Source organism: Bactrocera oleae, chromosome 2, assembly GCF_042242935.1.
Source record: "Bactrocera oleae isolate idBacOlea1 chromosome 2, idBacOlea1, whole genome shotgun sequence".
Classification (NCBI taxonomy): Eukaryota; Metazoa; Arthropoda; class Insecta; order Diptera; family Tephritidae; genus Bactrocera; species Bactrocera oleae.
The window spans coordinates 66,724,703-66,750,639 of NC_091536.1; the positions used below are offsets into that span (position 1 = coordinate 66,724,703).

The 25,937-nt window shown below is 32.3% G+C and overlaps 1 protein-coding gene across 10 annotated transcripts in view; it reads left to right on the top strand.

Annotated features, from left to right (window-relative positions):
• Nucleotides 1-25,937, top strand: part of cnc (NFE2 like bZIP transcription factor cap-n-collar) — a 127,276-nt gene that overhangs the window by 39,700 nt on the left and 61,639 nt on the right. For 8 of the 10 annotated variants that reach the window (XM_070105534.1, XM_036361616.2, XM_070105535.1 and 5 more), the window contains 2 exons: nucleotides 22,151-22,306; nucleotides 23,852-23,942. In XM_070105534.1, coding sequence (XP_069961635.1) covers nucleotides 22,151-22,306; nucleotides 23,852-23,942 — 247 coding nt within the window. Of the gene's footprint in view, nucleotides 1-21,548; nucleotides 21,893-22,150; nucleotides 22,307-23,851; nucleotides 23,943-25,937 lie in introns of those variants that run through there. The other 2 variants (XM_036361617.2, XM_036361609.2) reach the window with 2 other exon arrangements.

Here is a 25,937-nt window from a genome sequence, read left to right on the forward strand (position 1 = left end):
TTATTTATGTATAAGAATCTGTCGAGTGATCTACTTATAAAATAATGGAAGCTCATATAAGTTTAAAGCTTCCATATAAAAATGTGAGTTGAGTTCCAAGACTTAAGAAATTGTACGAGTATATACAAATTTTTTATTAAAACCATTTATTAATTAGTAAGCTAGCAAGATTTTTAAGGGAGGGGTATGGTTTTTACTTTCGAAAAATCGATTTTTTTTCTCTTATCTTATTGTTAAACATTTCAAGAATATGTCCTTAAACTTTAGGTCGATAGAAGCAATATTCTTAAAGTTATTGTCTTATTAATCTCCGGGCGCGTTTTTCTCAAAGCTACTTTTTCAAAGTCCGTGTTCACTGTCATTTCAAAACTACTTGACCGATTCATTTTAAACTTTATACACATTTACGACATATAAAATACCGGCCCCCTATTTATACATATAATTTTTTTTTTTTTTTACATTAAGTGCACAAAAGGTCTGAATAAAATTACTTAATCCATATTTCGCAAAAAAGTCTTTTTTTTACCTTGAAACCCTACCCCCCCCCTTAAAGCGAATTATTATAAAAAAAAATTATTCATAAAAAAAACGTGAAATGTGACCGAAAACTAGTAGAAACCGTTAATTAGTTTATGAAAAAAGGCGTAAGAATATACATATTTGACAAAACTACGTTTCAAAATCCTCTATTAAGTTATTGTATATTTAGAGAGATAAAATAGACATACCTACAGGCGGCAGAAAAGTTGACTTGCCTTTACTTGATGCAGGAATTGTCCTTTAAAGAAAAAAGAACAACAAATGTTTCGTAAACATTTTTCGACCACCGATAAAGTAAAAATTTGTATTTATTGTGGTTTTAATTAAATTTAAAAAAAAAAGCCGAAACACAAAATGCTTCAAGTGTTTTTTTTTCAAATTTTAAGAATATATATTATCAAGTTAACTATGTATATCGTTTGTGAAATAAGAATTTTGTCAGAGACGTCATGGCTGATGTTTTATAATACTTATAAGGCATTCTGTTAACCCTCTTCTCGAAATCGCACTTTGCTTTAATTTTGTTTCTACAAGGTTTTCTGTTTTTAATAAGATTTCTAAAAACCTCAAAGGCGATAATTATACCATGAACAGAGTATGTTAAATTTGCCATGAACTTTTTAACAACCACAAAGAAACGCCGGATACCTTATAAAGTACATACATAGGTATATGTATATAAATGCTCAGCGTGACGTGTTGAGTCGATTTTGTCTGTCTGTCCGTTTGTATATGGTATAAGCGAACTAATCCTTTAGTGTCTGAGATATCGGTCTGAAATTGTGCATATTTTTAATTTCTTTTTTAATTTAATTCATTTTATAATAAAGAAACTGGAATGCAGTTTTTTAGAAATAGCTAAAAGGCGTAATTGTTTATGTGTATACATATGTATAATATATATGCCTTGGAAATTTGCAAAAAATATAATAGACTTTTAATGTTTCCGAAAAAGAAACAAGCAAACAATGAAAGAAAACTGTCTTATAACCAACAACCGGCAATTAACGATCTCTGTACTGACAATGTATGCACATACATACATACGACCATAATGGCTAACAACACATAAACATGAAAGTTTGTATTTAGAAATAGTTTCGCATGTGTTGAAGTAGTACTTGTACAAGTAAGTATGTGTGCAAGTATATTTGTATGTGCAAGTGGTCTTAACACTAATTCTTGCTGCACCTGTGTCTTCCATTTATGGCACTCAAGTGTGACAGAGTTTTGATCAAATGTCTGTATACCCAATAAACATTTGGGTTTGAGTCTCATTTAGTTAAAAATTATGTTTTTGAAAGTTAAAAGAGAAATGAAATAATATTACGGTACTTCCGATTTCGAAGTTTAAAGAAGGACCAAATCAGCGTCATATAAAATTTTATTTTTAATATTAAATAAATGACATTTGCATAATGTGTTGTTGGGTATATGCAGAGACCGAGGTTTGAGCATTCCACCGCCGTCTTGCTGTTAATTCTGTTCTCTACTTTTGCTGCTTGCATCCAACTAATTTTAAGCTATTTTCGTTAGTGCTGCGTAGTAGCACCTTCGCCTACCTGATCGCACCAGCAACGAACTCTGGCGAAACTTTGGAGTCACTAGCTTTTTGACTTGAAAATGATTCATTGAACTTTCTTAGCTCATTCTCCATTCTTATGCACATGTATTCACTTACATACATACACGAATTTTGTAGTTTCTTTTTCGCGTTCTATTTTCGAGTCAAATCTCATTTTACGCTAACTCGCTTTTATTTTTGTTCTTTTTGTATTTTTTTTTTATACACTTTTCATATTTTATTTACGTTTTTCATTTTTATTTTTTACTTTACAGTTTTTTACTTTTTTTATGCTTTAGGCTTTAGCTTAGGTCTTTTTGTTTTTTCATCGTGCATAATATTATTGATTTCATATACTTTTGGTGTCTTCTTTATTATTTAAAGGCTAATAATTATGCGCTTCAAAAAGTTTTTCAGTTTCTGCTAGCTGTTAAACTGGGCTGGCAAAACAAAAACCTGGATTTATGAAAGCAATTTGTGGACTAAATTTTTTTTATTATATTCCTCCTATTTTCTTTCTATTCGTTATGTTTTTATGAAACTCAAGCTATTTTTGTTATTCAACCTAGGTAGAGAGAGCTTTCATAAAAGTTGAGCTTCTTCACAATTTTTGATATCCGTTGAATGAAAGATTCTGGTTTTGTTGGAATGATATATTATAGTATTTTAAATTTTTATTTTAACCAAAGCTAGTTGCGGTGATCACGTCTAACCCTTACAGATTCATCTAAACTCAATCGGACAAATAAAATAATAGTTTAATTAACAGATAATCTAGTGCCTGAACGAATGTTTATTTACTATTTTTAGATTAACGATATAGCGGCATTCCAGATTTTCGGAAAAAATACAAACATAAGCTGAATAAGTTTCATTGAAATTTACCGAGCGGTTTTCGGGCTACAGTAGTCACCGGTTCAAAAAACTTATATTGGCACGAGCGTTCCAGAACTGGTTAACTAAGATGTGTTCAGTTGTTGAGATTCTCTGCTATCTGCCTGATGCCAACACGATGATTTTCAAGCACTGTTTTTATTTTAACCTTTTCGATGATATCGTCAGAGGTGGTTGAAAGATTTGCATGAGAATAGTTATTAAAAGGAGTAGTAGCTATACAGTAGTCGGCTCATTGTGGTATTCTGATCTTTTGAGGGGCTTGCACAATCTACTTATTTAAACTAAATTTCAATATGAAGGTTTCAAGATGTTTAACCACTATTTTGCTATACAAATGAGTCTAGCCCGCTGTCAGCTAAACGAATCTCGGTACTAATAATGATGTACATACGTAGATTCATTACTTCATAAAATTATGAATTCTATAAATCTTAGGCAGCTTAACCCTTTCGGCACTTCCAAAAATACCAGATCATGAGTGTTGTTGTAAAGATTATAAATATATAGTTTATTTAGTCTTTCTATTTTCATTTACACCGCTTCCACTACATCTATAACGTACGTACATCGCTAATGGGACTGTCGGTTGTTGCGCACTTGAGTTGTTGATAAATTCGCAGAACTTGACTTATTTGCATACATATTTACATATTTATATGGAAATAGCTCGAAAATCTGTCGCGTCGTCTGATTTTTTTAATTATGAACTTTTGCCAACAACAATAAAGCAAACAAATATTTGCAAGCTTGTGACCGATTTTTCCATATTTACACGCAAAAAGTGTTTCTGTATGCAAATTGATAAATTATCAAAGGAAAACAAAAATTAATTCAATTTCGATTGTGGCTGACGTTTGTAATTTAAGCGCATTTGTTGTTGGTAAATTTTACTGGCTGTATACTTAGCTTCCACGCAGGTGAATTTCGGCTGTTCCCCTCGGTTTTATCGGTGTATACACACGATAAATGCTTATAAATATGAATTAATTTGAGTTAAGTTCATTGAATGACTTTCAATTGTTTGCTATTTATTTATAATACACTTGATAACAATATGGTAATTGAGTGTTAGCTTCTATTAATCCTTTTTGTACTACTTGAAAATATAGTTATTATTTGCATATGGGCCATTCCATCCAAAATTTACATTCAAATTAAACACATTTGTTTTAAATTTTCCTCAACTTTCGTTTTAATGCAGATTTCCCTTTTGCTGCAAAGCGTTGCTTCTACAATTTACTTTTGATTAAGAAAAATAGTAACAAATAAAAAAATGCTGCTTAAACTTAAATATGATTAATTTTATTTGTGCAAATAAACTAAATTCAACACATTTTTATATAAATCACACTTAAATGGTTTTAGTATCAACTCATTAATTTCTCATTATCAAATTGTAAATACCATTTATGTGTTTTTCTATTTATTTACAAACATTTACACTTCTAAATGTTAAGAGTTGTATAAATATGTGCTTTTGTAGTTGTGTCGTTTCTCCCATATATTCTCCCATTATCCCTCTTCTGATTGGACTCGACACTCGACTGTATAGCAACACTATTTCTACCAAATGCATTCGCAGTTCATTCGTCAAAGAAAACATATGTTTTTACCGGCGTTTTATATTCACCACACATTTTGTCTGTGCTATTCGCTTTTTTTCAACTTATTTATCTCGTCATCATCTCTCATTCATCATTGCTTTCAACACAATTTCTTTGTTCGTTCGCTTATTACAAAGTTGCTGAATTGCCAAATATTCAGCTTTGTTAGCGGTAGATGGCGCAAGCGGAGAGCTTTTATTGGTTATATCTACTGGTCGCTAGGTGGCTATTCTTATGTCTGCTGTTGTGTTGTTCCTTGCTTTACAAACATATAAACATATTGCAACAGGTCTAGATTGTAGGGGGTATATTTTTTTATGCATTATCATTTTCTATTTTAACTGATACCTTATAATCTAAATATTCAATAGGTCTTCTGCTTGATTCTTCTATACATATTTAACATATTCGTTGTATTTTCTCTCTTTCTCTTAACTTGTAAGTGAAGTTTCCTTCTGTTAACCCTGAGCTAATACTAATTATACAGTTCTTATCGGGATTAATTGGGCTGTCTAAGGTTGGTCACTTCGTCAGCTACCTATTTAATTTCCGTGCAGTTCTTCAGAGCATTTTCTAGTTTTTCCTCGCTTTGGTGGAGCTTAGAGAGCTGACCTTGAATTTCTTTGAAAATTTAATATACTGTATTATTATACGCTGAATATATATATTCCACGGGTATATATATATTCCACGAAGTTTTGTAACACACAGAAGGAAACGTATCCGTATAAAATCCGTTCAAATAACAGTCGGGTCTACGTGACCGGAACGGACCCGGATTTTTTCCGGCCAAGGACTGTCAACTCTGAAAAATTCTGCCGCTACAACAACAACAACCCTATAAAAATAAATATGTATGTATATAACCGCCAATATCGGACTACAATAGCATATAGCTGTTATATACACTGATCGATCAAAGGTAAAAAACTTTTTTATTTCACAATATATTTTCACGAAATCTGTCATGGATTATTATCCAAAGCAACGGCAAAATTCCCGAAGATATTGTTCAGATCGGACGACTATAGCATATAGCTGTCATTCAAACTGACCGACGAAAATCCAGATACAATTTTTTTTATACCCTTTTATGCTATAAAAAATGCACTTGTGAAGGATATTATAGATTCGGTGCAGCAGAAGTTTATGTTTTTTTTTCTTGTTTTTAATATTTTGGTTTCTTCAGAATAAAAATAATATGTTTTGTTCTACATATCCGTTTCAAAGAAAATTTAAACAAAATAGATATTTGCTTTAGAGTTTTTTCCTTTGTTATATTGTATTAACTCGTGAAAATGTTTACTTCGGTTTGTTTTTTAATTATTGTTTTCTAATGTATTTATAATGATTAAGGGATCCGTGCTAAATAAAGAGATATATTTGAATGAATAATGAGTGCGTGCTGACTTAACTCACAAAATATAATATGTTTTATGATTTTTTCCGAAAAAGCGGTTAAAACACCTTTTATATGTGTTCGTCGAAAGGTTAAGATGTTACAGCGAATTTTTTGTCATCGTTTAGTTGTCGTAATTGAAAATTTTTACGAAATCATTATTAAACGTGAATAAATAATTAATTATTACTTAGCTTTCTCCATGTCAGGATTGTATATTTCTGCGTATGTGTGCGTATATATGTATATAAATATATGTATGTACATAAGAACATATACAATAGGAAGCAATTATCTCTCATTGGAAGGTTGCTACCTATATAATATCTACAGTTGTCCACAAAATAATAATACATGAAAAAATATATTTGGGTACATAACGTTTCTGGATTACATTTATGTAAATGACGAGATATAATAGCAGTACACATAACGGGATATTCACATTAAAACATAAAACTAATTTTTAATGTGATGATTGTTATTCTCGTTCAGTTTTGCTGGTTCTCGGATACCCTTGTAATTGATTTCCACAAAAAATAGGAGTGTTAGACATTTCCTTACTAAAATAATCTTTAACTTAAAAAATATTCAAAAAATTAGAGAAGTAAGTAGAGAGAGTTCCATCAGCAATTTGAATTAGTTATGGTAAATTTAATCATTGGATTTTTCTTCAGTGGAGATTGGGAAAGCATTCTAGGTAAAGTGTGAAATGATAAATAAGGTTCCAAAACCAGGAAAAACGTATAAAGACATCCAAAAAATGAAAAGCTTTTGCCCAAATGGTAGCAAATGCCTTAAATTATAGAAATACAAATGAAACAGTTGAGCAAAAGCGCTAAACATCCATTGTTGACAATCCCAATATATGACACTACTGCAAAATTAATGTATTTACGTCAGTCAAGAGCATCAACGAAGAACAAACTTTATCAGTTAATACTGAAACTTATATAGGCGATTGTCACAGAACAAAAAGTCCACGAAAAGCACCGCTACTAAAAAAGAAACACGTAGAAGTCCGTATATAATTTGCAAAAGAGCATGTCTGTTGACTAGTGTTTAAATGGCGAATAACATGTTGGTTGAAAAGTGTCTGCGCTCGAAAAGAAAAAATACCGTTTTTGGTACGAAATATATTTTTTTATTCAATATAATCTCCCTTAACTTTTCAATACACTTATTCCAATGATCCTCCAATAGTTTTATGCCATGCCTATAATGACTTTCCGGAAGCTCTGCAAAATACCCGCCTTCGGCTGTAATAGCTTTTTTATTCAACGAAAAAACGCGAATGAATTGTTTCAGGTTCTGAAGAGGTAGCAGTCGCTGGAAGCAAAATATGGCGAATACGGTGGATGCTCAAGCAATTCGTACTTTAAATTTGTTGAATTTTGTTATTTTTAAATGAACCTTTGAATGAATTGTTCATAAATTTCCTTTGCTTTTATTTCTTTTAAAACAAAGAATTTAATCACTGCGTGATATTAAATTTTTTCCATATTAAAAAAAATACTCCGACACGTCAACTTCAAATGGCTTGTAAACAAACAATTAATTGACAGAATGACTTGAAACTTTGCATGTGTTCTCACGACAGATTTATCAACTTGAGAAAGAAAAATTTGGAGCTAGTACTGATATTTCTTGGTGAGAGCAGAAGCTTTTCAATATATATTGTTGTCAGATGAATCTAAAATTTAATTATTTGTTAGTAAAAGTTCTAGAAACCTTGTTAGGCGTTCCCCTAACATTGAAAATAATTCCTGATTTACAACAAAAACCGTGAAACATGGCGATGCTAAAATCATGATAGGAGGTAGCTTTTCACATAGTGAGTTTGGTCCAATTCTCTTAAGTGAAGGCCTCATGGATCATGTGACATGTGTTAAAATATTATAAGAGGTAATGTATCATTTATATGTGTATACCAACAAGATAATGACCATACCCAGAACCCATAAAAACCTTCTGAACTGATTTGAAAAAAAGTGTTATTGAACGACACCTAACAAATTCGAGTGATTTCAGTTTCAGTTAGTAATAGATATTTGGGAAAGGTTACCATTTCGACATTGTCAGGATCTCATAGGCTCTATTTGCATCAAGTGTGATGTTCTAAATAAAAAAAACCAAAGCTATTTAAAGAAATATGCATTATATTAATATTCAGTAAAGGCTTGAAAACATTTTAATTTAAAACTTTTAGAATTTTTCGTACTACCGACAATACTCCTATTTTTATGTGGACCTAATTTTTAGTTTATTTAACATAAACTGTGATATCAAATTTTCTTTACGTTTAATTCAAACATGTGGACTGTGGAAATATTAATATAAATTATATCTTCAGTGAATGTGTTGAGACTTAAAACATGTTTTTTATTAAAAATTTAAAGATTCCTTTTGTAAATGATGTAACTCCTATTTTTTTGTGGACAACTGTATACATATGTACTTAGGTATATACATATGTACTTATGTAAAAACTTGCAAGTACTTGCCATTCACATTCTTTCGTCAATTTTTCATATGTATATGTATATGTATGTATGTATCTACCAAATGTAACTGGCAATTTAATAATAATTTCTTTAATTGTTATGCGCAATTCAGGTAGCCAAGTTGTTGGCTATCAACCATACACTAAACTATTAAATCGCACGCCTTCCTTCCACCCCACTTCATAACGCGCAAGTTCCGTTAATTGCCATTGTTTGCATTAAGTTGCAAGCGGCCACGACCACGACCAGCGCCCATCAGCTATAACGCCAAAAAACAAGAAAATGTGCATATAAAAACCATAAAACAAGCATTTGTAGCTGAAATCAAAAAGTAAAATGGCTATACACATACATACATACAAATATATATACACCATGTGTATGTGAAATGCGGTAGTAGAAATGCACATTTGCTATTTTAAATACTTTTTATGCTCAGCTTATGTTTTATTACCATACATGTATTTCTGTGTGTTTTCTGTTTTTGTTGTCACTCTCTCGTTTTTTGTTTCAATTACCATTTACTGCTTCTTCTCTTATTTCATTTGTATGCCGTTACGCCCCTTTTATTGCGCCGTCATTGCTGTGTTTGTTCGCATGGTTATTCCTGCTACTTTGTTGTTGGTAATAATTTTTTGTTCGCGCGAGTGCTGCCACCTTTTCGCTGTTGTGTAACGCCAATGATTTTGATTATCCAACGCAGACTTTCGAATGACTTCCGGTACAAGGCGGCGCTTAGCTTGTCTTGTTCAGTAAGCATAAGTAGCTTGCTTGCAAATTTATAGTAGCCACTTAAGTTGTAGAAATTAATAGAGATCTAACACTGCTTTCATTAATAGTAAATATTTTATATATGTTTTAGATTTTCGAATGAATTTTTTTTTTCTGTGTATTGAAGAAATCTTAATATGTATTGAAAAGGCTGTTTAAGTGGTTCCGACCAGAATTGCCATACTCCAATACCACATTGTTAACTGTAATCTTCGGAATATTACTTGATTTTCATTCTGCTTAGATATCCAAATTGTTTTAAGCCAACATTTTCTAGGGGGTTAAATGGGTTTCGTCAAGTAAACAACGGCCTATGATATTTTCCATAATTTCTTTTTTTATTTAAAAAAGAAATATTTTATTCAAACTTTTTACCATATTATTCCAAAGTTATATATTTTACAAAGATTTTGTTAAATTTTTATGGAGAAAAGTCAAAACTCGTCCATTACGACGTCATTTCTGGACGTCCCTCGGAAAAAGGTGCCTTCACGAATCAGAATCATCAAAAATAAAACAAAAGTTTAGACCATAAATTAGACGAAGAAAAAACCAAAACAAAAGAAAATTTTCGACGTTTTCTTTTTAAATAGATGTAATTGAACAAAACGAAAATCCTTTGTCTTTAATCAAGACTTATAAATTATATTTCGAAGACCTGCATAAAATTTCATTAATTCGGTTGAGTAGTTCGCGAGAAATCTTGACAACCGACTTCAAAAACGCAGTTTCGAAAAAAAACGAGTTTAAGCTTTACGTGATTATATAGCTGAACGCAACTTTTCCAAGGCTTTATCTCGGATCTACTTGAGAGTTTTGGACAATATTCTAGAGATGTAATAAAGTTAACTAAGACAATTTTTTTTTGGTTTTTTGAAGCCTGTAACCGTCGTAACCCCTTAAGCCACTCTTTTCTGTAAAATTTTTCACAAAAAACGTTCTTTCTTGGGAAGCTGCCATTTTGTCAAAAATCTAAATTTTGACTAGTCCTTCGATCATTACCTGTATTCATCTATAATACTTGTATAATCGTTTTTTTTTGTTTTTTGATCTATGAATAAATAAAATAATTCTAAGCAGAAAATCTTCCTCTCCGTCAGATACATTGTTTCAGAGGTCTTTCTGCAAATTCGTTACGGGAACAAAGGAATCCAAATTTTTTTAAAGGAATCGCCGATTATCAAAGCAAATAACTTAGTTTCTTAATATTTTCAAACACATATTTTTCTGCTTATATGTATTCTTTCGTAGAACCGTTAATATACCAAATATTTCATATTTTGTAAGTTTCGAATCTAAATATTCCTTTTGCTAATTTGAAAGGAACATTTATTGCTTTCCTTTGTACATCTGACTATTTTTACATTCTGGATGGTTTTAGAAACAAAATGGTACCGAAGAAGAATTTCATAATCTTAAAGTACATATAAGACAATAAGTCTATTTGTTGCTATTCAATTTATAATGACAAATCAAAATAATAATATTTAAGCACTCGAAATGTCAGCCGCCTCATGTCAAAATAATACTGCTGTTTTACTAAGTTTCATCGGGAGGCGCCATCTGCTGAATCAGTTATAACAATACATTAGTTCGAAAAGCGCGCAATAATCAAACATGAAAGAATTCTAGACACTCCTTCTAAAGACGATATAACTATTCTAGGATTCGTATAATTATTCTCGAAAGCTTAAATGATTTTTATACTTTCAGACCGTTATTTTGTGTACATATGCATATCCGCGAACATTTCCTAATTTTGAAGTGTTCCAAAATATATGTGACAATTTCACGATTCCCAAAATCTTTTCTACATTTTTGAAAGTACGTCATGATTTTTTTTAATTCTAATTAAATATACACATATATAAACATATACATATTTCTAAAAAATTAAAAAATAAAATAAAATGTTCAAAAAAGAAAAGATATTTTTTTAGTTAATAATTTTATTTGAACTTAAAATATTTGCACGTGGCAACACTGCTTTTATAGGCACAACGCTTGCTTAACCGCAATTACTGTCATAAACATAATATGTGTACATATGTATGTATGTAAATAATGCTCGGCTCGTCATCGACGCGTCGTTTGTGTGGAAATTGCTGCGAAAGTTCACATGTCAAATCGATTATGGGCGTCAGCAAAATATTCGCAATGTGTCTAATTGATTACTGCAACTGTCATCGAACTACTTGATGATGAGAAGTAAACATTATAATTAACGAAAAATCTACTTACATATATGGTAGATATGTGAGAAGATAGGCCAACAACTGCACTCGACGAAAGCGCAGTTATAATTTATGTGGATAATTAAATGTAAAAAAAATTAATAAATTATAATGGATTTTCCTCTGCGAGAATTATTGTCTGAAGTCTATATTTTGTGAAAAATAACTTTTATACATTTTGTGACATAACAGTTTTACGAAGAGATTTCCTGCTTGGATTTCATGCAATCTGACATAATCACTAGCTCATTACTGTCCAACAACATATAATTACTTGGACGGCGCGAACGCTCTGACAAGCGAATGATTAATCTACACAAATGTGGTCAAGTCAAAGTGTCTAAATGTCATTGCGTCGTCGCCGTCGATCGGCTCTCTTGTGTTCTCCTTTTGAACTTTATAGCGACGCTTGAATCGAGGTTCCAGTTTCCAGTACGAAGATCACTTGTCTTTACATCAGGTTCAACACAGTAAATGCTGGAGCTGCTTTTTAATTTTTTTAAGATTCACCTTTGTCCCTTTGCGCCTCAAAGTGTATGCATGTATGTATGTATGTCGGCCTGTCAGAGTCACTTTGGTGTCATCGAATTTTCGTTTGTTTTATTGATGATGTATCCGACGATTTCTGAAGTTTTTATGGCAAATGTAAATTTGTAAATAAATACTTTCACTGCTTTCTTCGCCTCTTGCTGTTCAACCGACAAAAGGACTATTTGTCAAACGGTCAACACAATATCCATCATTAACCACAAAATAGGCATACATGTTAGACAAAGTGTGTTCGCACTGGCCCGCCGTCGCATGGCCTTTAAATACTAAAGGATATATTGTGCCTTAAATTTGGTATTATAAACGACTTCGCTTACTTTTCTCTGATCAAAAATACATTTATCTTGTTTATCTTGTGGTTGCCATCTTAGCGGGGCATACTGCATTGAATTCGGCTTTCCGTCTGTTTCGTTTCAGGTGGTCCACATGATCTACTTGCTAAGAGCCAATTGTTTGATTTCATATAAAGTTGAGTTTTTTTTTTGTGTTATTTTAAGATTATTTCATAGTTACCAAGATTAATTTTTTGCTATTTGTTGTCAGCGTTGAGATTGTGGTCAGTGGAAAATGATGTTCCATCAAAAATTCTATTAGGTTTGATGCTAAATATTTTGACTTAAAGTGTTTTTAATTGGGTTTGGAGGTCATTAGCGTTGTCGCGACAAATGAGCGAGCCTTATCGGTTCATATTTTAGTAAGATCAAGTTAGCTGTCGGAAATACAATCAAAATTTTTATTTAAAATGACAGTTAGAAATAAATGCTAGAATTCTGTAAATGAAATATAATTATTTAAACAATTTAAGAATTGTCCTCCGTGCGTCTTCGTACATTTTTGCATCCCATGCAAAAGCATCCCACCCGTACTATCTTGGGTTTCGTGGTAAAAGTGTGAATTCAAGATCTGAATCCTTTTCTGGTTTAGCTCATGTTTATATCGACAACTATGTTATCAAGAAAAATTTAAAACTTTGGAGATTACAAACTCATCAGGGGATCATCGAAAGCTAATACACATCCAACATCAGAGTCAGAAACTTGAAAACGTTCTGAGAAGCGATGGTATTATGGCATCGTTTTTCTTTGAAAAATGTGAATTAAGATCATCCAAGCTTTGACTCTGATCAAACTGTATTTATGGGATGTCATGAAAACTAATGTTGTGCAAACAATCTTAAGCATTAACGATTCTGGCCTACGTCGAAAATTTTGAAAAATTCGAAACCTTTTCTTCGGATAAAGTAGTGTAAAATTATGGATCCTAAAAACATTATTCAGCCATCAGAATGCTGAAAAAATAAATGTTTCCTTGTCGAATCCGGTGCAGGGCGCATCAGTCAACTAAAGCAGGTAAACCTTAAATACCTGCACATATTCATTTAATTCAACAGCATCTTTTTATACGTTCAAATATATTTAATAAAGAAAGAAATATATAAATTGGCCAACTTAGGTTGCTTTTAGACTGGCCTAACCCCTTCTGATGATTTTCGAACAAGCCATGCATCCGAAAATCGTCCTTGATGTACATTCTTAACATGATCCGCTATAACTTTTTTAGTAGTATAAAAGTAATAATATAAAAGAAAACGTTGTTTAGTATAATTTCGTTTAAGTTTTTAGCTCACTATATAGACTGTATTTATCTAGTTGTGGACAGAATCATTATTATACGCAGAACGGGGTATATTAAGTTCGCCACGAGGTTTGTAAAACTCAGAAGGAAACGTCGTCCTTGTAAACTTAAACAACGATACAATATCCGAAAACAACTTTCAGATCATATCACTAAAGTATATAGGTGTCATTCAATTAAAATCAAAACCTTCATAAATGATCTTTTGAGGTTTGTTTCTATCAAACTTCGTGGCCTAAAAGAACTAGAAACCGTTAGTCGTTTACGTTTCCAGGTTAAGTCATACATAGGTATAGCCGAAGTAAAAGTTTTATTTTCGTATTAACATATTTTTGTAATATATCTATTAAAAATCAATATTTATGAAGAATACTAGTTCCATAAACACTTTTTTTTTATTGTTAAATATTATATTCTCGGTAAATCAATTTTAAACGTTTTTGTGTGATGCTTTTTGTTTTACAGCAAATTATTTATAATATTTCTCTTCATATGACTTTCTAGAAGGTGTTCTTATTGTTTTGTTGTAGGCTTTTAAACATATAGTATTCCACAGCACATTCAAAGAGAAAAAATAAAGATTTTAGGCTGCCTAAACGACTTCACACATTTCACTGAAATTCCTACAAGCTATAATTACAATTTCGATTAAACTAAAATGAAACTTCAAGATGAAGTCATGGGGACGCAAATAATCAACACGACGGGCTTTTTACATACCATATATGTATATGTATATGTACATATGTACATGTATGAACAAAGTAGTAAAGTAAAAAAATGTCTAAACCACTCTTTATGCTTACATAGCGCTGTACAGTCAGTTGCACAAGGATAAAACGCAACAGTAGCAGTTTGTTATGCTTGTGTGTATGGCTGAAACTGCTGTCATTGTATTGGTGAAATCATCCCCTTTTGCCGTTGACTTTTAATTGCATATTTTTATGTAACATGCGCAGACTGCGCCAACAACAACCACCAGCGCATACACACTCTCGCAACTCAAACGCAATATGGCTTTGCCATCCTGCCTATACACACACACATGCAACAGCATCAGCTCCTTTCAGCCAATTGCACTGCTTGCCTGTTTTGTGACTGAGTACATATATGTAAGTGTGTGTGTTTGCGTGAGTGTGCGCCTAGGCGATGCTGCCGGCGTTGACGTTGATCCTTACTGCCGCTGTTGCCGTCGTAGCGCTGCCAACATTTTAGTTTTTCTTGTCGTGTCGCTCACCGACCGCGGCGCATCTAAAGGCCGTCCATTTTTGTGCTGAGTAATACAGGAGATAGGCGTGGTTAAATGGAATGATTGATTGTATCTTTTTTTCTCGTGCATCCATGCATACAAGTATATGGATGTGCGTATATGTACATATGTGAGCAACAACAGCTTGCCACATTGTTGCTGTGGCATCATTAAAGCGGCGGCAATCTCTTATGTGCACAGCCGTCGCTACATGTGCTTTCAAGTTGCACAAGCAAGCCAGAAAAAAGCGAAATTTTATTTATTTTTATTTTATGTGTGTGTGTATCTTCGTGTTTGTTTGTTACTGCACAAGGGTTGGCCAGAACGTTTTTGTTGAAAATTCTTACATTTTCATTATTAAAAATGCGCAACAATATGAAAGAAATTCTACAGAAAATGTCAGTTGACATTTAGTGCGACACAAATAAAAAACACGCAGCAACAACAAAAACAATAAAAAGTTAAATGTAGAAAGGCAATTCAAATGATTGTGTGTACATGCCTGCTTGGAAGAGGACACAAGCGCATGTGACCGGTCACTCAATTGGCCATTCAGTTTTCATTAAAGCGCGCCTGCTGAGGTAGTTCTTCGGCGTTTTGTGTTTTTATTACAACAACAAAAAGTTATATTTCTACACTTCTTTTTGTCGCTTTTGAAAACAATTTAATTAAGCCATCAATTGTGTTGCATGCAACCAGCTGTGGTATATAAGTATACATGTACTTGTGTTTGTATGCTTGTATGTATGTATGTAAGTATGTATGGCATATGTACATGTGGTGTCCGCTGTGGCCAGTGTTGTGTCATGCAACACAAGCATACATATGCGCACAAGAAAGTGCCTGAACTCACACAAACACACACCCATACAAGTATATTTGCATATTTTACAAACATTTTAACATTCTACCGCTTTTCCCCACTCGCACTTGTTTGATCTGTTTATTTTACGACTTATGCAGCTACTACACTATACCATATATACTATATATACACATACAAAACTGCATCTTCTTCAGTTCCGGGAATCCCGTCCCTGTCGCCCTAACCGATTTTGACATGCAAAGTTGGTCTCATCCCACTAATGGATGCGATTATGCCGCGATTATCTTTGGTTTGAACGTCACTGTGTTGATCCTTTTGGCGTTGGCTTATTGTCCGTCCGCATATCTACTCTGCACCGCTGATCTGATCCTCACCAACGGCTACCTGTTGTGGTTGACATGCCGAAAATTCCACCAACACCAATTCGTGTTGTTTTTCCTTTTTTTCGCATTCTTTCCTTCGCCTCTTCGCCTTCACTTTGCTTGGTTGTTGCGACTTAAAACGCCTGCTTTTGTTCAACTGCCACGCCGCCGTTTAGTTGTCGGTTATTGTGGCTGCGCATTGTTGCTTTTGTTGTTGGGTGTTGTAAGTTGTTGACTTGCGAAAGGATTAAGTGCGTCGGGGCAGCGTTAATAATGCATCATTAACGCTATAATTTGAGGCCGAGCGTGAATTTGCAAAAACAAAAAAAAAAACAATCAATTTGAAAATTTTGCTTGGAATTTTGCAAATTTTTGGTTGTTTCTGCGGCTTGTTGAAACAAAGCTGTATGCATATATGTTTGTGTATGCAGGGAGCATATACAATTAAGCGACAATCTAAATTGATCGTTAAATGTGAGATTTGATTGCCGCATGAGCGCAGATTTTGGATAACATGAACAACTCTTTTCTAGATATTGAACCAAATCAGTTTTTTACGAAAGTCATAAGTAAAAAAATAATTTCAACATTAGCTTAGGAAGTTAGCCTACAAATTGGAAATATTATATACTTGTATATACCTACAATAATATTAGGTAAAGTAAAAAGTTCGATTTTTTATTGATTTTTCAAAAGATGATAACTTTGTGTACCTTTGTCCGATTTAAGTCAAATATGCGCCGTTTTGTTCGTAAACTTGTTGCCAACTTCATTATACCTCTCTTGTAGAAGACTGCGTCCCTATTGCCAAAAAACTCGGAGATCCAATTTTTACAGTCCTCTCTTGAGGCCAACTTCTCACCATTAAGCGCGTTCGCCATGGACAGGAAAAGATGGTAATCACTTGGTGCCAGGTCCGGACTATAAGGTGGGTGTATTAGAACCTCCCAACCGAGCTCCAGGAGCTTCTGGCGAGTCACCAAAGACGTGTGTGGCCTGGCGTTGTCCTGAGGGAACACAATTCGGCCTCTGTTGATGAAAGATATCCTCTTCTGGATGAGTGCTGCCTTCAAGCGGTCCAGTTGTTGGCAGTAGAGGGCCGAATTGAGCGTTTGGCCATAGGGGAGCAGCTCGCAGTAGATGATTCCTTGCCCATCCCACCAAACACACAGCAAAACCGTCAATCAGGTCTTGGCCACCATCTGGGCCGCTTCCCCGAGCTTTGACCACGACCGTTTGCGCTCGATGTTGTCATAAGTGACCCATTTTTCATTGCCAGTCACAATCCGGTCGATTTTGTTGCGATTCTGCAGCGATTTGCAGATGGAAATTCGGTCCATCATGTTTTTTGCGTTAGTTCGTGTGACACCCAAACATCGAGGTCCTTTTTGAATCCAAGGTTATGCAAATGGTTCCAAACGGTTTTCTGGCTTATCTTTAGTTCCTCAGCAATTAAATAAGTGCTCACGTGACGGTCTGTTTCCACTATTTCCATGATTTTATCGCAATTTTCGACGACAGGGGCCCATAAACTAAATTAATGTTTTCAGCCGCTTTGGCTGCTTTTTCGCTTTGATCGAAGAAAAATTGTAAAATATAGCGAGTTTTCTAAAAAATTTTGTCTCCATTTTTGAATTTTGATATTAACTGAAATTTACGTGTTTATCATAAATAAATATGCGTTATACCATAAATCAGATTAGTACTTTTTGTAATATAAAGTTTTTAATTTTTTTCGAAGATCCAATTTTGACCTACTATGACCGAAAAATGTTATGCACTTACTGATCAATTTATCGGCTAAATTTCGAAGCCAAGTATTTCAAAATTAATGGCTAACTCCGAAAAACGTAGACATTACTTTTTACTTATGACTTAATCTCTCTCTCAAAAAAAAAAACTGGTTTGGTCTAAGACCCAGCCGAGTGTCGTACAGGATAATAACAAGTCAAGTGTCTTTATATCGAAAGCACCAGATTTTCTAATAAACATAACACATTTTAAATTATTAAATTAAATAAATATTATGAAAATTATTTAAATTGTAAAAAATAAAAAAAAAACCTTAATAAAAACTAAGTTTAATACTTATATTGTATTATATTAATATATGAAATGAATTATTTGAGCAAAAATACTTTGTGGTTGAAACCGATGTTAACGTAATAGGCTGGGATAGATTCCCAAAAGTTGCCTGAAAGCTTTTACGGTTGGTGATGATTTTAAGAAATCGTGCTAACTGAAACAAAATAAATAACAGAAATTTTATTTGCCTAAAATTTTTTATTAAAGTAAGTACGTTTTAGCTTTACATATTGTATTTTTTTTCGACAAAAGTTAACTTTGTTAAAAGATCTTAAATTTTTGACCGAAAAATCGAGCAATAAAATTAATGTTAAAAAAGTTGCAAATATAAAATAGGATCGTAGTCTATTAGATAAAATTAATGTTATGCTATAGTTAAAATTACAAATGGATACGTCTCGGAGTGTCATTATTGTCAGATTTAAAAAATATAGTTTTGATAAAACGACAAAAAAAAATTCTAGATTTTTTTGAAAATCCATAACATTTCTAACCCTGTAAGAAAAGCTAGTGTCCATTTTGTGCCTAAACATCAGTTTGGGAAACCGCTGCTGTACCTTAAAGTCACTTCCAGCGAGCACAATTTTTTACCAGAAATATATTCCTTATACAATAGGATTGCTGCTTGGAATAAGGGTGAATTACGGGAATAACCGTATATTAATACTTTCGTGTAGCGTGAAACCGGAATTAGAGTATTATCTTGCTGGAATGTTTGATTTTTTCCATAGAAATCGCGAATAAATATTAACAGTTCATTTTACAAATATTTTAGCTAAATAAATATTTATGAGTTTATTTGAATGTGTTAAGTTATTCTCGACTTTCTTCTATGGTCAGATTCACCCCAAACCATCCATGACTCGTCGTCATCTTTTCGCTTAGCACAGTTTTATTGGGGATTCTGTAAATTTCTCTGATACTGATGATTACTACCGGGTTCATTTAAGATACTATTTTTTTTCTAGTCATGAACAAAATTGGTTGATTTTCCAAATATAGAACCACCATTTACTGTTAAGTCTAGTTTGTTAATACCATAGGAAAGCATCCCTTGAACATAATTCATGATATATTCACGCAAAAATTTTCATAAATGTTGCTTATAGCAATCATAAGTTGAGTCCTCGAAACTGATAGATGATTCTGCCATCGTAGCTAAAGCAGTAGATTAAAGTGAAAAATAAAAGCGAAATCATAGCAAAGTTATAAGTATATTCTTGAATCGCATTTACATGCACCAGCCATGGTAGAAGATAAATATACTTAAGTACTCAATCAACAACATAGTTCAAGGAAACTTATGCATTTTAAACTGGATCTTAGGTGTTTATATCCACTTTTGAATTTATAAAAATGTAATATTTTCGCATTTATGTATATCGAATGAACATGTATTTGAAAATATTCTCGGAAAATTTGGAATTGCAGATATGAGATTGATCATAAGAATTTTTAACTTAGTGTAATCGGCACCCAAAACTTTAAACGCGTTTTTCTCGAAACGAATGATCGACTTGAACTTTTCACACGTGCTTCATGTATATGAAGGTAATGACCGAAGGAATGAGATTTTTGAAATTTCGAATTATTAAGTCACTCTAAAGTAAAAAACTCTAAAACACGACTTATTTTGGAAAGCCGCCATTTTGTCAAAAATCAAAATTTTGACTTGTCGTTTGAACGTTATCTGTATTAATCTATTATTATAATACATTTTTTTTTTGTTTTTGGATTTGAGATAATTTTAAGTAGAAAAATCTTCCTCATCGCTAGACGACTTTCTTTGGAGGTTCTCCTGAAAGTCGGATATGGGATTAAGGGAGTCCAAAAGTTTACATTGAATTCTTTAAATGCACATTGTAAATTCATTTGTTAAATAAAATGTCTCAAACAACACAAAAAAAACGTGTAATTTCTGACTTGCAAGTGTACCATATAGTAACCAGCTCCATAGAGGGAAATTTGGAAATTAATAATAAATATAATACCATATGTATATTTTTTGTTGATGGTACATGAGCTCGAGTACATACAATATGATAACTTTATATTGATCGGGTAAAGCATCCAGAAGAAACGTTAATGCATATCTCATAGTGAATTGTTTTTGCAGAGCACCCGGCCTCAGATCTGTCACCCTTACTCCTTCACAGATATTACCTCTTAAACATAATGTTGCTTTCCGAGCAACGGGAGATAGGCGCCTCTACGCAATTCACCTGTAGAAGTCCCGTTGGGTATTTATGACCTTGATATTATTTTTACTTTATTAACGAGCTCTAATTGCCGTGATTATATTTGGGTAGCTTTATCTTGATTCTATCGTTTACCGTGGTAACACAATAACTTAATTCTCTTAAACATTTATGCATATATGTATGTATGTAACACCAGTTTGTAAAAAGTGGTGTAAGATACTAAATGAACGAAGATATGGTCAACAGTTTACTTGTGGTGGAAAAATAGGTACTAAAACCCCTATAATTTCCAGATCCATGGGTATTTCAAATGTTTTTTTCTTCTTTTTTTAAATTGCCTAAGTAAGGTCTTAAACTGGACTATAATAATATAGCGCACGTATATAAGATGATAGTGACTAAAAATGTATTAAATGTCTATGAAACGGACTTAGGTAACAGTTTTACATATATGTGTATTTTATATATGTATAATATTAATTTTTTTTCAAAAATTGGAGAAACGACTTACAGTTTCCATAATTAAATTAATATATTAATTCACAAAATTTATAATAAATTTAATATTCGTACAATTATTTATTTATTTACATATTTTTGTAAATATTTGTTGATAAATAAGAAAATAAGTGTTAAATGTTCTGAACGCGACTGTTGTGATGAAATAAGTCGTTGCTTCTTGTTTTTTTTTTACTTCTTTTTTTGTACTCGTAGACAGATATGCCCAATTGCTTTATTTGCATATATTTATTTATCAGAAGAATTTTACAACTAAACCAGCTTAATCTTAAAGAAATGGTCCCAATGCACTCGTTCGTGAAAATAATGAATGAGAAATAACACTCTTTTGTCGCATTTAAATTCAAGTCAAGCCACGCTGAAGAGCATAAAGAAAGTATAAAAACCAAACTGTTTACTGATAAGAAATCTCTTTCCAAATTACTAACGCTGCAACGAATCGTACTGCCGAACGTTTTAGGCGAGCACAGTGCTGGAAGTACTCATCGGGCTTATCTTGCTTTCGAAGCGCTTATCAGTCAGAAGAGAGTTGTAGCGTACACCGCGTCAGTTATAGCCGACGACTGTTCAGACGAAAAAATACAGAATCACAGACTGAAAAACAAAAAACTTTTGTCCCGAAGAGTGTTTTACCGAAGAGTCCGAAATAGTCTCTTAAAGCCATCACATTAAAAAGACGTTTTCAGTGCTAACGGAGGAAAAATATACATACATATGTATATGTTTTATAAAAATACAAACAAACATATTTCATAGACATTTTCAAAACAAAACCGATGAAGTTTTGGCTAAAGTGAAACGATACAGTGTTTGAACATTACCGAAGTGTGAAAGACAATAAATTTAAAAAAAATTTTGCTATAATTGAAAAGCTGATATTTGTATCGTGAAAGTGCCATCTTATAATAACGCAGTTCCAATCTTACAAAATGAAAACTTTCATAAACACAGTGGGTGATTTTACATTATCTATTGTTATTTTTATATACTTTTTTTTTGATTTGATAAACAACTTGACTCATGCCATCTACAAAGCCGATATATGCACATATATAAAATATATTTAATGGCATGGAATATTCCTTTATTACTTTCGCACGCACATACATACATACATATGCACGATTAATTACTTAAAATAAATTTTGATATTTTTTTTGGCCGCTACGAGGTGTACTCAAACTTCCACCTACTAAATTCTATTCCAGGAGAGCGAAATTATCGACGTGCTCTGGAAGCAAGATGTCGATTTGGGTTTTTCATTGACACCACCGCATCTGTTGAATGCAACCGCTAATAACGGTAGTACAGGTGCAGGCGCCGATGACGATATTGAGAAGTTGAAAGCGCTTAAATTAGATAAGGTAAGTGTGAGCAGCAGCGACGTCGGGGGTCGTCAATGTGTTCTGGTAGAAAAGCATGCGATAAGCATGTGCTTGGCACTCTCTTTGGAGACGCGAAAAGGGTAAGAGTGTGCGATTTAAACGAAAGCATGCGAAAGCATTGGCGAACAGTTAGATATAATTCATTTCACAGACAGGTGGTGAAATAGGTTTTCGTTTCAATTATTAAAAATCCGTGTCGGAAAACTAAAATGATGTCGCAGTTGCAAAAGCGTTCTGTAGATGTGACTTTGCGTATGGGGTGATCTTGTTCTTAACCCTAGAATGGTGTTTGGAAAAAGTAGTCAACTGTTAATTTTTAAAAATTACGATTTGAAAAAATATATTAATAATTGAAAATTCTCTTAGTAAAAATTCTAAATAAGAATAACCAAATGAAGATGACATTTTATCGGACCTTCTTTTGACATCTTTTAGTCTCCCCTTATAGTATCTTATTGTTAAAATCTAAAATCTTTTGGATAAAGCTGTAAAAGCCGATATTTCTTATAAAAATTGTCACTATGTCCGTTGAACACCATACTTGGAAGAATAAATATTTTCTGATAAGTGTTTTTATAATTCAAATTTTTTCAAATTCATAAAAAATTGCATTAAAAATAACAACTTTTCAATAAAATTTCAAGAGAAACCCCAAACATTGATGGTCTTAAAAAATTTTATTGAAAATTATTTTAAAAATGTTTATTATTCGTAATTTTCTATAAACTGCAAAGAAACGTCAAAGTGTGAATAAAAATCTTCAATATGGAATATATAACATGCAAGATCTGAAATACCTCACCACATCAACTCTAGGTTAAGATCTGTCTTTCAGAAATTACAAACAACTAACAGAATTGTTGGGGCAAAAAAATAAAATACTCTGAGATCGACTTAAATGAAACAAATAAACTCTCTGAATTCCGCTACGCTAAGCAGGGCGCTCAATTCTCAAGCTGTAGCATACACACACACTCCAAACAAAGTGAGGGCTGAGCGCCAAAGATCGCTGATCTTCACATAAAATGCGCTCAAATCATAGATAATACATTAAAAATATTCATTTTATATTCATTTATTAAAACATAACGTTATGGACCAAATCAGTTCAGATTAAATGTGAAATTTCGGGAGCTTAGTTGTAAATATTGTTTCATATATACTTATACCAATATAAAGTGAGTGTAAAGGCATTTGACAAAGATGTGTTGGTTCGAGCCCATATTGAAAGGATTCGTGAAGAAGTCACGCAATCTGATAAATTCAACGAAGTCGAAATATTATACTTATACGAATAGAGGGCGTACCTATGTACTGAAGCGCAAGGTGAACGAGGAGGCATTAAGCGCCTGTCACAACCAAAAAAAAAACACACTAAAAAAACAAAAAAATGTTGACGGTTCAACAGCAAACTCGCGACATTTTCCATGTTTTTCTACAATTTCTAAACTTATTATTTTTGATTTTTTTTTACTAACTTTTCATTTGCATTTTTATAATGTCTCATTGATTGTGTTGTTGTAGCCAAGCTTTGAAGGCAAAGATGTGGGAGATGATGCTGGCGATATTGATGATGAATGGGCTGGTATACCCTTCACCGTGGACAATGAAACTGGTGAGTCTGATAAAATTATAAATATTAATTAAATATAATAATTAAAAGTAAAGTTATTGTAATGTTAGTAGATATATGCTGTGCCGAATTTTGCCTTTCGTGTTTGCGTGAATGCAGGACATAAATTAACTAGCCGAGTATGACAGTGCATACAATGAACAATCGTTTTTATATACATATGGATGTATGTATGTAAATTTGTATATGGGGACCTATAAATGCCTTTTGCGCAATTGAATGTTGAAAATTTTCCGATTTAACGGAAATGTATGTGGGAATACAAATACACAGACACGTAGTGCTTATAAAACAATTACTCAATTTAATTGAGATGGTTTAAAATATACATATGTATATGTATATTAGGGTGGAGCGAACAATTTTTTTTATTTTTGCTTAGCCTGAGGGTAAAATTTGTAGATTATAAAAAAAGAAAATTTTTGAAAAATATAAATTTAAAAAAATATAATTTTAACATCTATTTTAAGTCAAAACTACTTTAAAAGTAAGTGTGCCTCCAGATGTTAAAAAATATTTTTTTTTATTCCAAAAATTTTCTTTTTTTATAATCTACAAATTTGACCCTCAGGCTAAGCAAAGAAAATTTTTTTCACTCCACTCTAATGTATAAATACATATACATATAACTAGTATATAATTTTTTTTAGATTTGAACATTTTTTAAAATTCTACTGTTATATGTAGAGATTTATTTACGCCACATTTTGTTGGCTGCTCTATAATTCACAATCGAAAGCGATTTTTCTAAACTGCGTAAAGCTTCCATATTGCATATACATACATATGTATATAAGCACTTTTTTATAAACTTTCATAAAATTTTTTTTTGGAGATTAATCTTTGTTATCTAGTTAATAAAAATCTAGTACTTGACGAATTCAAGTTGTAGCGATAAACAATTATATTTCATCTAAAATAGTATGCAGATTAAATTATTTGTAGATACTTTACAAGCTCTGGTGATGAAGATGTAGTGAACTTCAGAACAAAATTATTAGATCATTTTGTTGTTATTGTGGATGTGGATGTTTATTACATATACATAATTTTATATTATATTATACAAAAAATTATATTATAACAAAACAAAATTTATTTTGGTAACACCGTAGCTATTATACCCTTCACCCTTATCCTAATTTTTATCGGTCAGTTTATATGGCAGGTTTATATGCCATACATACTGGTTCGATCTTAACAATTTGTTCAGATATTATACCAATGCTTTGAACAATATCCACAATATTTTGCTCGGTCAGTTTGTATGACAGCTAAATGTTATAGTAGTCCAATATCGGCGGTTCGAACAAATGAGCAGCTTCTTAGAGAGAAAAGGACGTGTAGAAAATTTCTTATCGATGTCTCAAAAACTGAGGAACTAGTTTTCATATATACTAGTTTTTATATATACATGGTCGACATTTTCTTCTGGGTGTTTTAACCTTCGTGACAAACTTAATTTATCCTACACAGGGTATAAATGATATGACTACATGTACAGATTTCGAACTCAGTTCCAAATATGTCTAAAATAAAAGCTGAAAATATTTAATACGCTATTCAAATTGAATTGTTTAAAAAAATTTAAATATATATATATATATATATATATTTTATTTTTGCTTTTAGATTTTTTATCATTAATTAGTTAGCTGGCATTAAAAACACTTGAACATTTCTCTAACTCGTTACTCTAACCGAGATCAGAGAGATTTCATATTCAAAAATAACATATTTGTTTTCAAAAAGTTTTGATGGACCTCCGATATTAGTTTTCTTGATAATTCTTAGAATTAAAAAATATATATATGTAAATATGAATATTATGTATTATTGTATAATCGTTTCCCGATAGAAATTTGTCAAGCATTCAAGCGTACAGTGCTTTTTAAAACTAGATCTGCAAGTCTAAAAGTTGTGAACCGAAATTAGATGTGGGTACTTAAATGTTAATGTAAGTATTTATGTGAAACA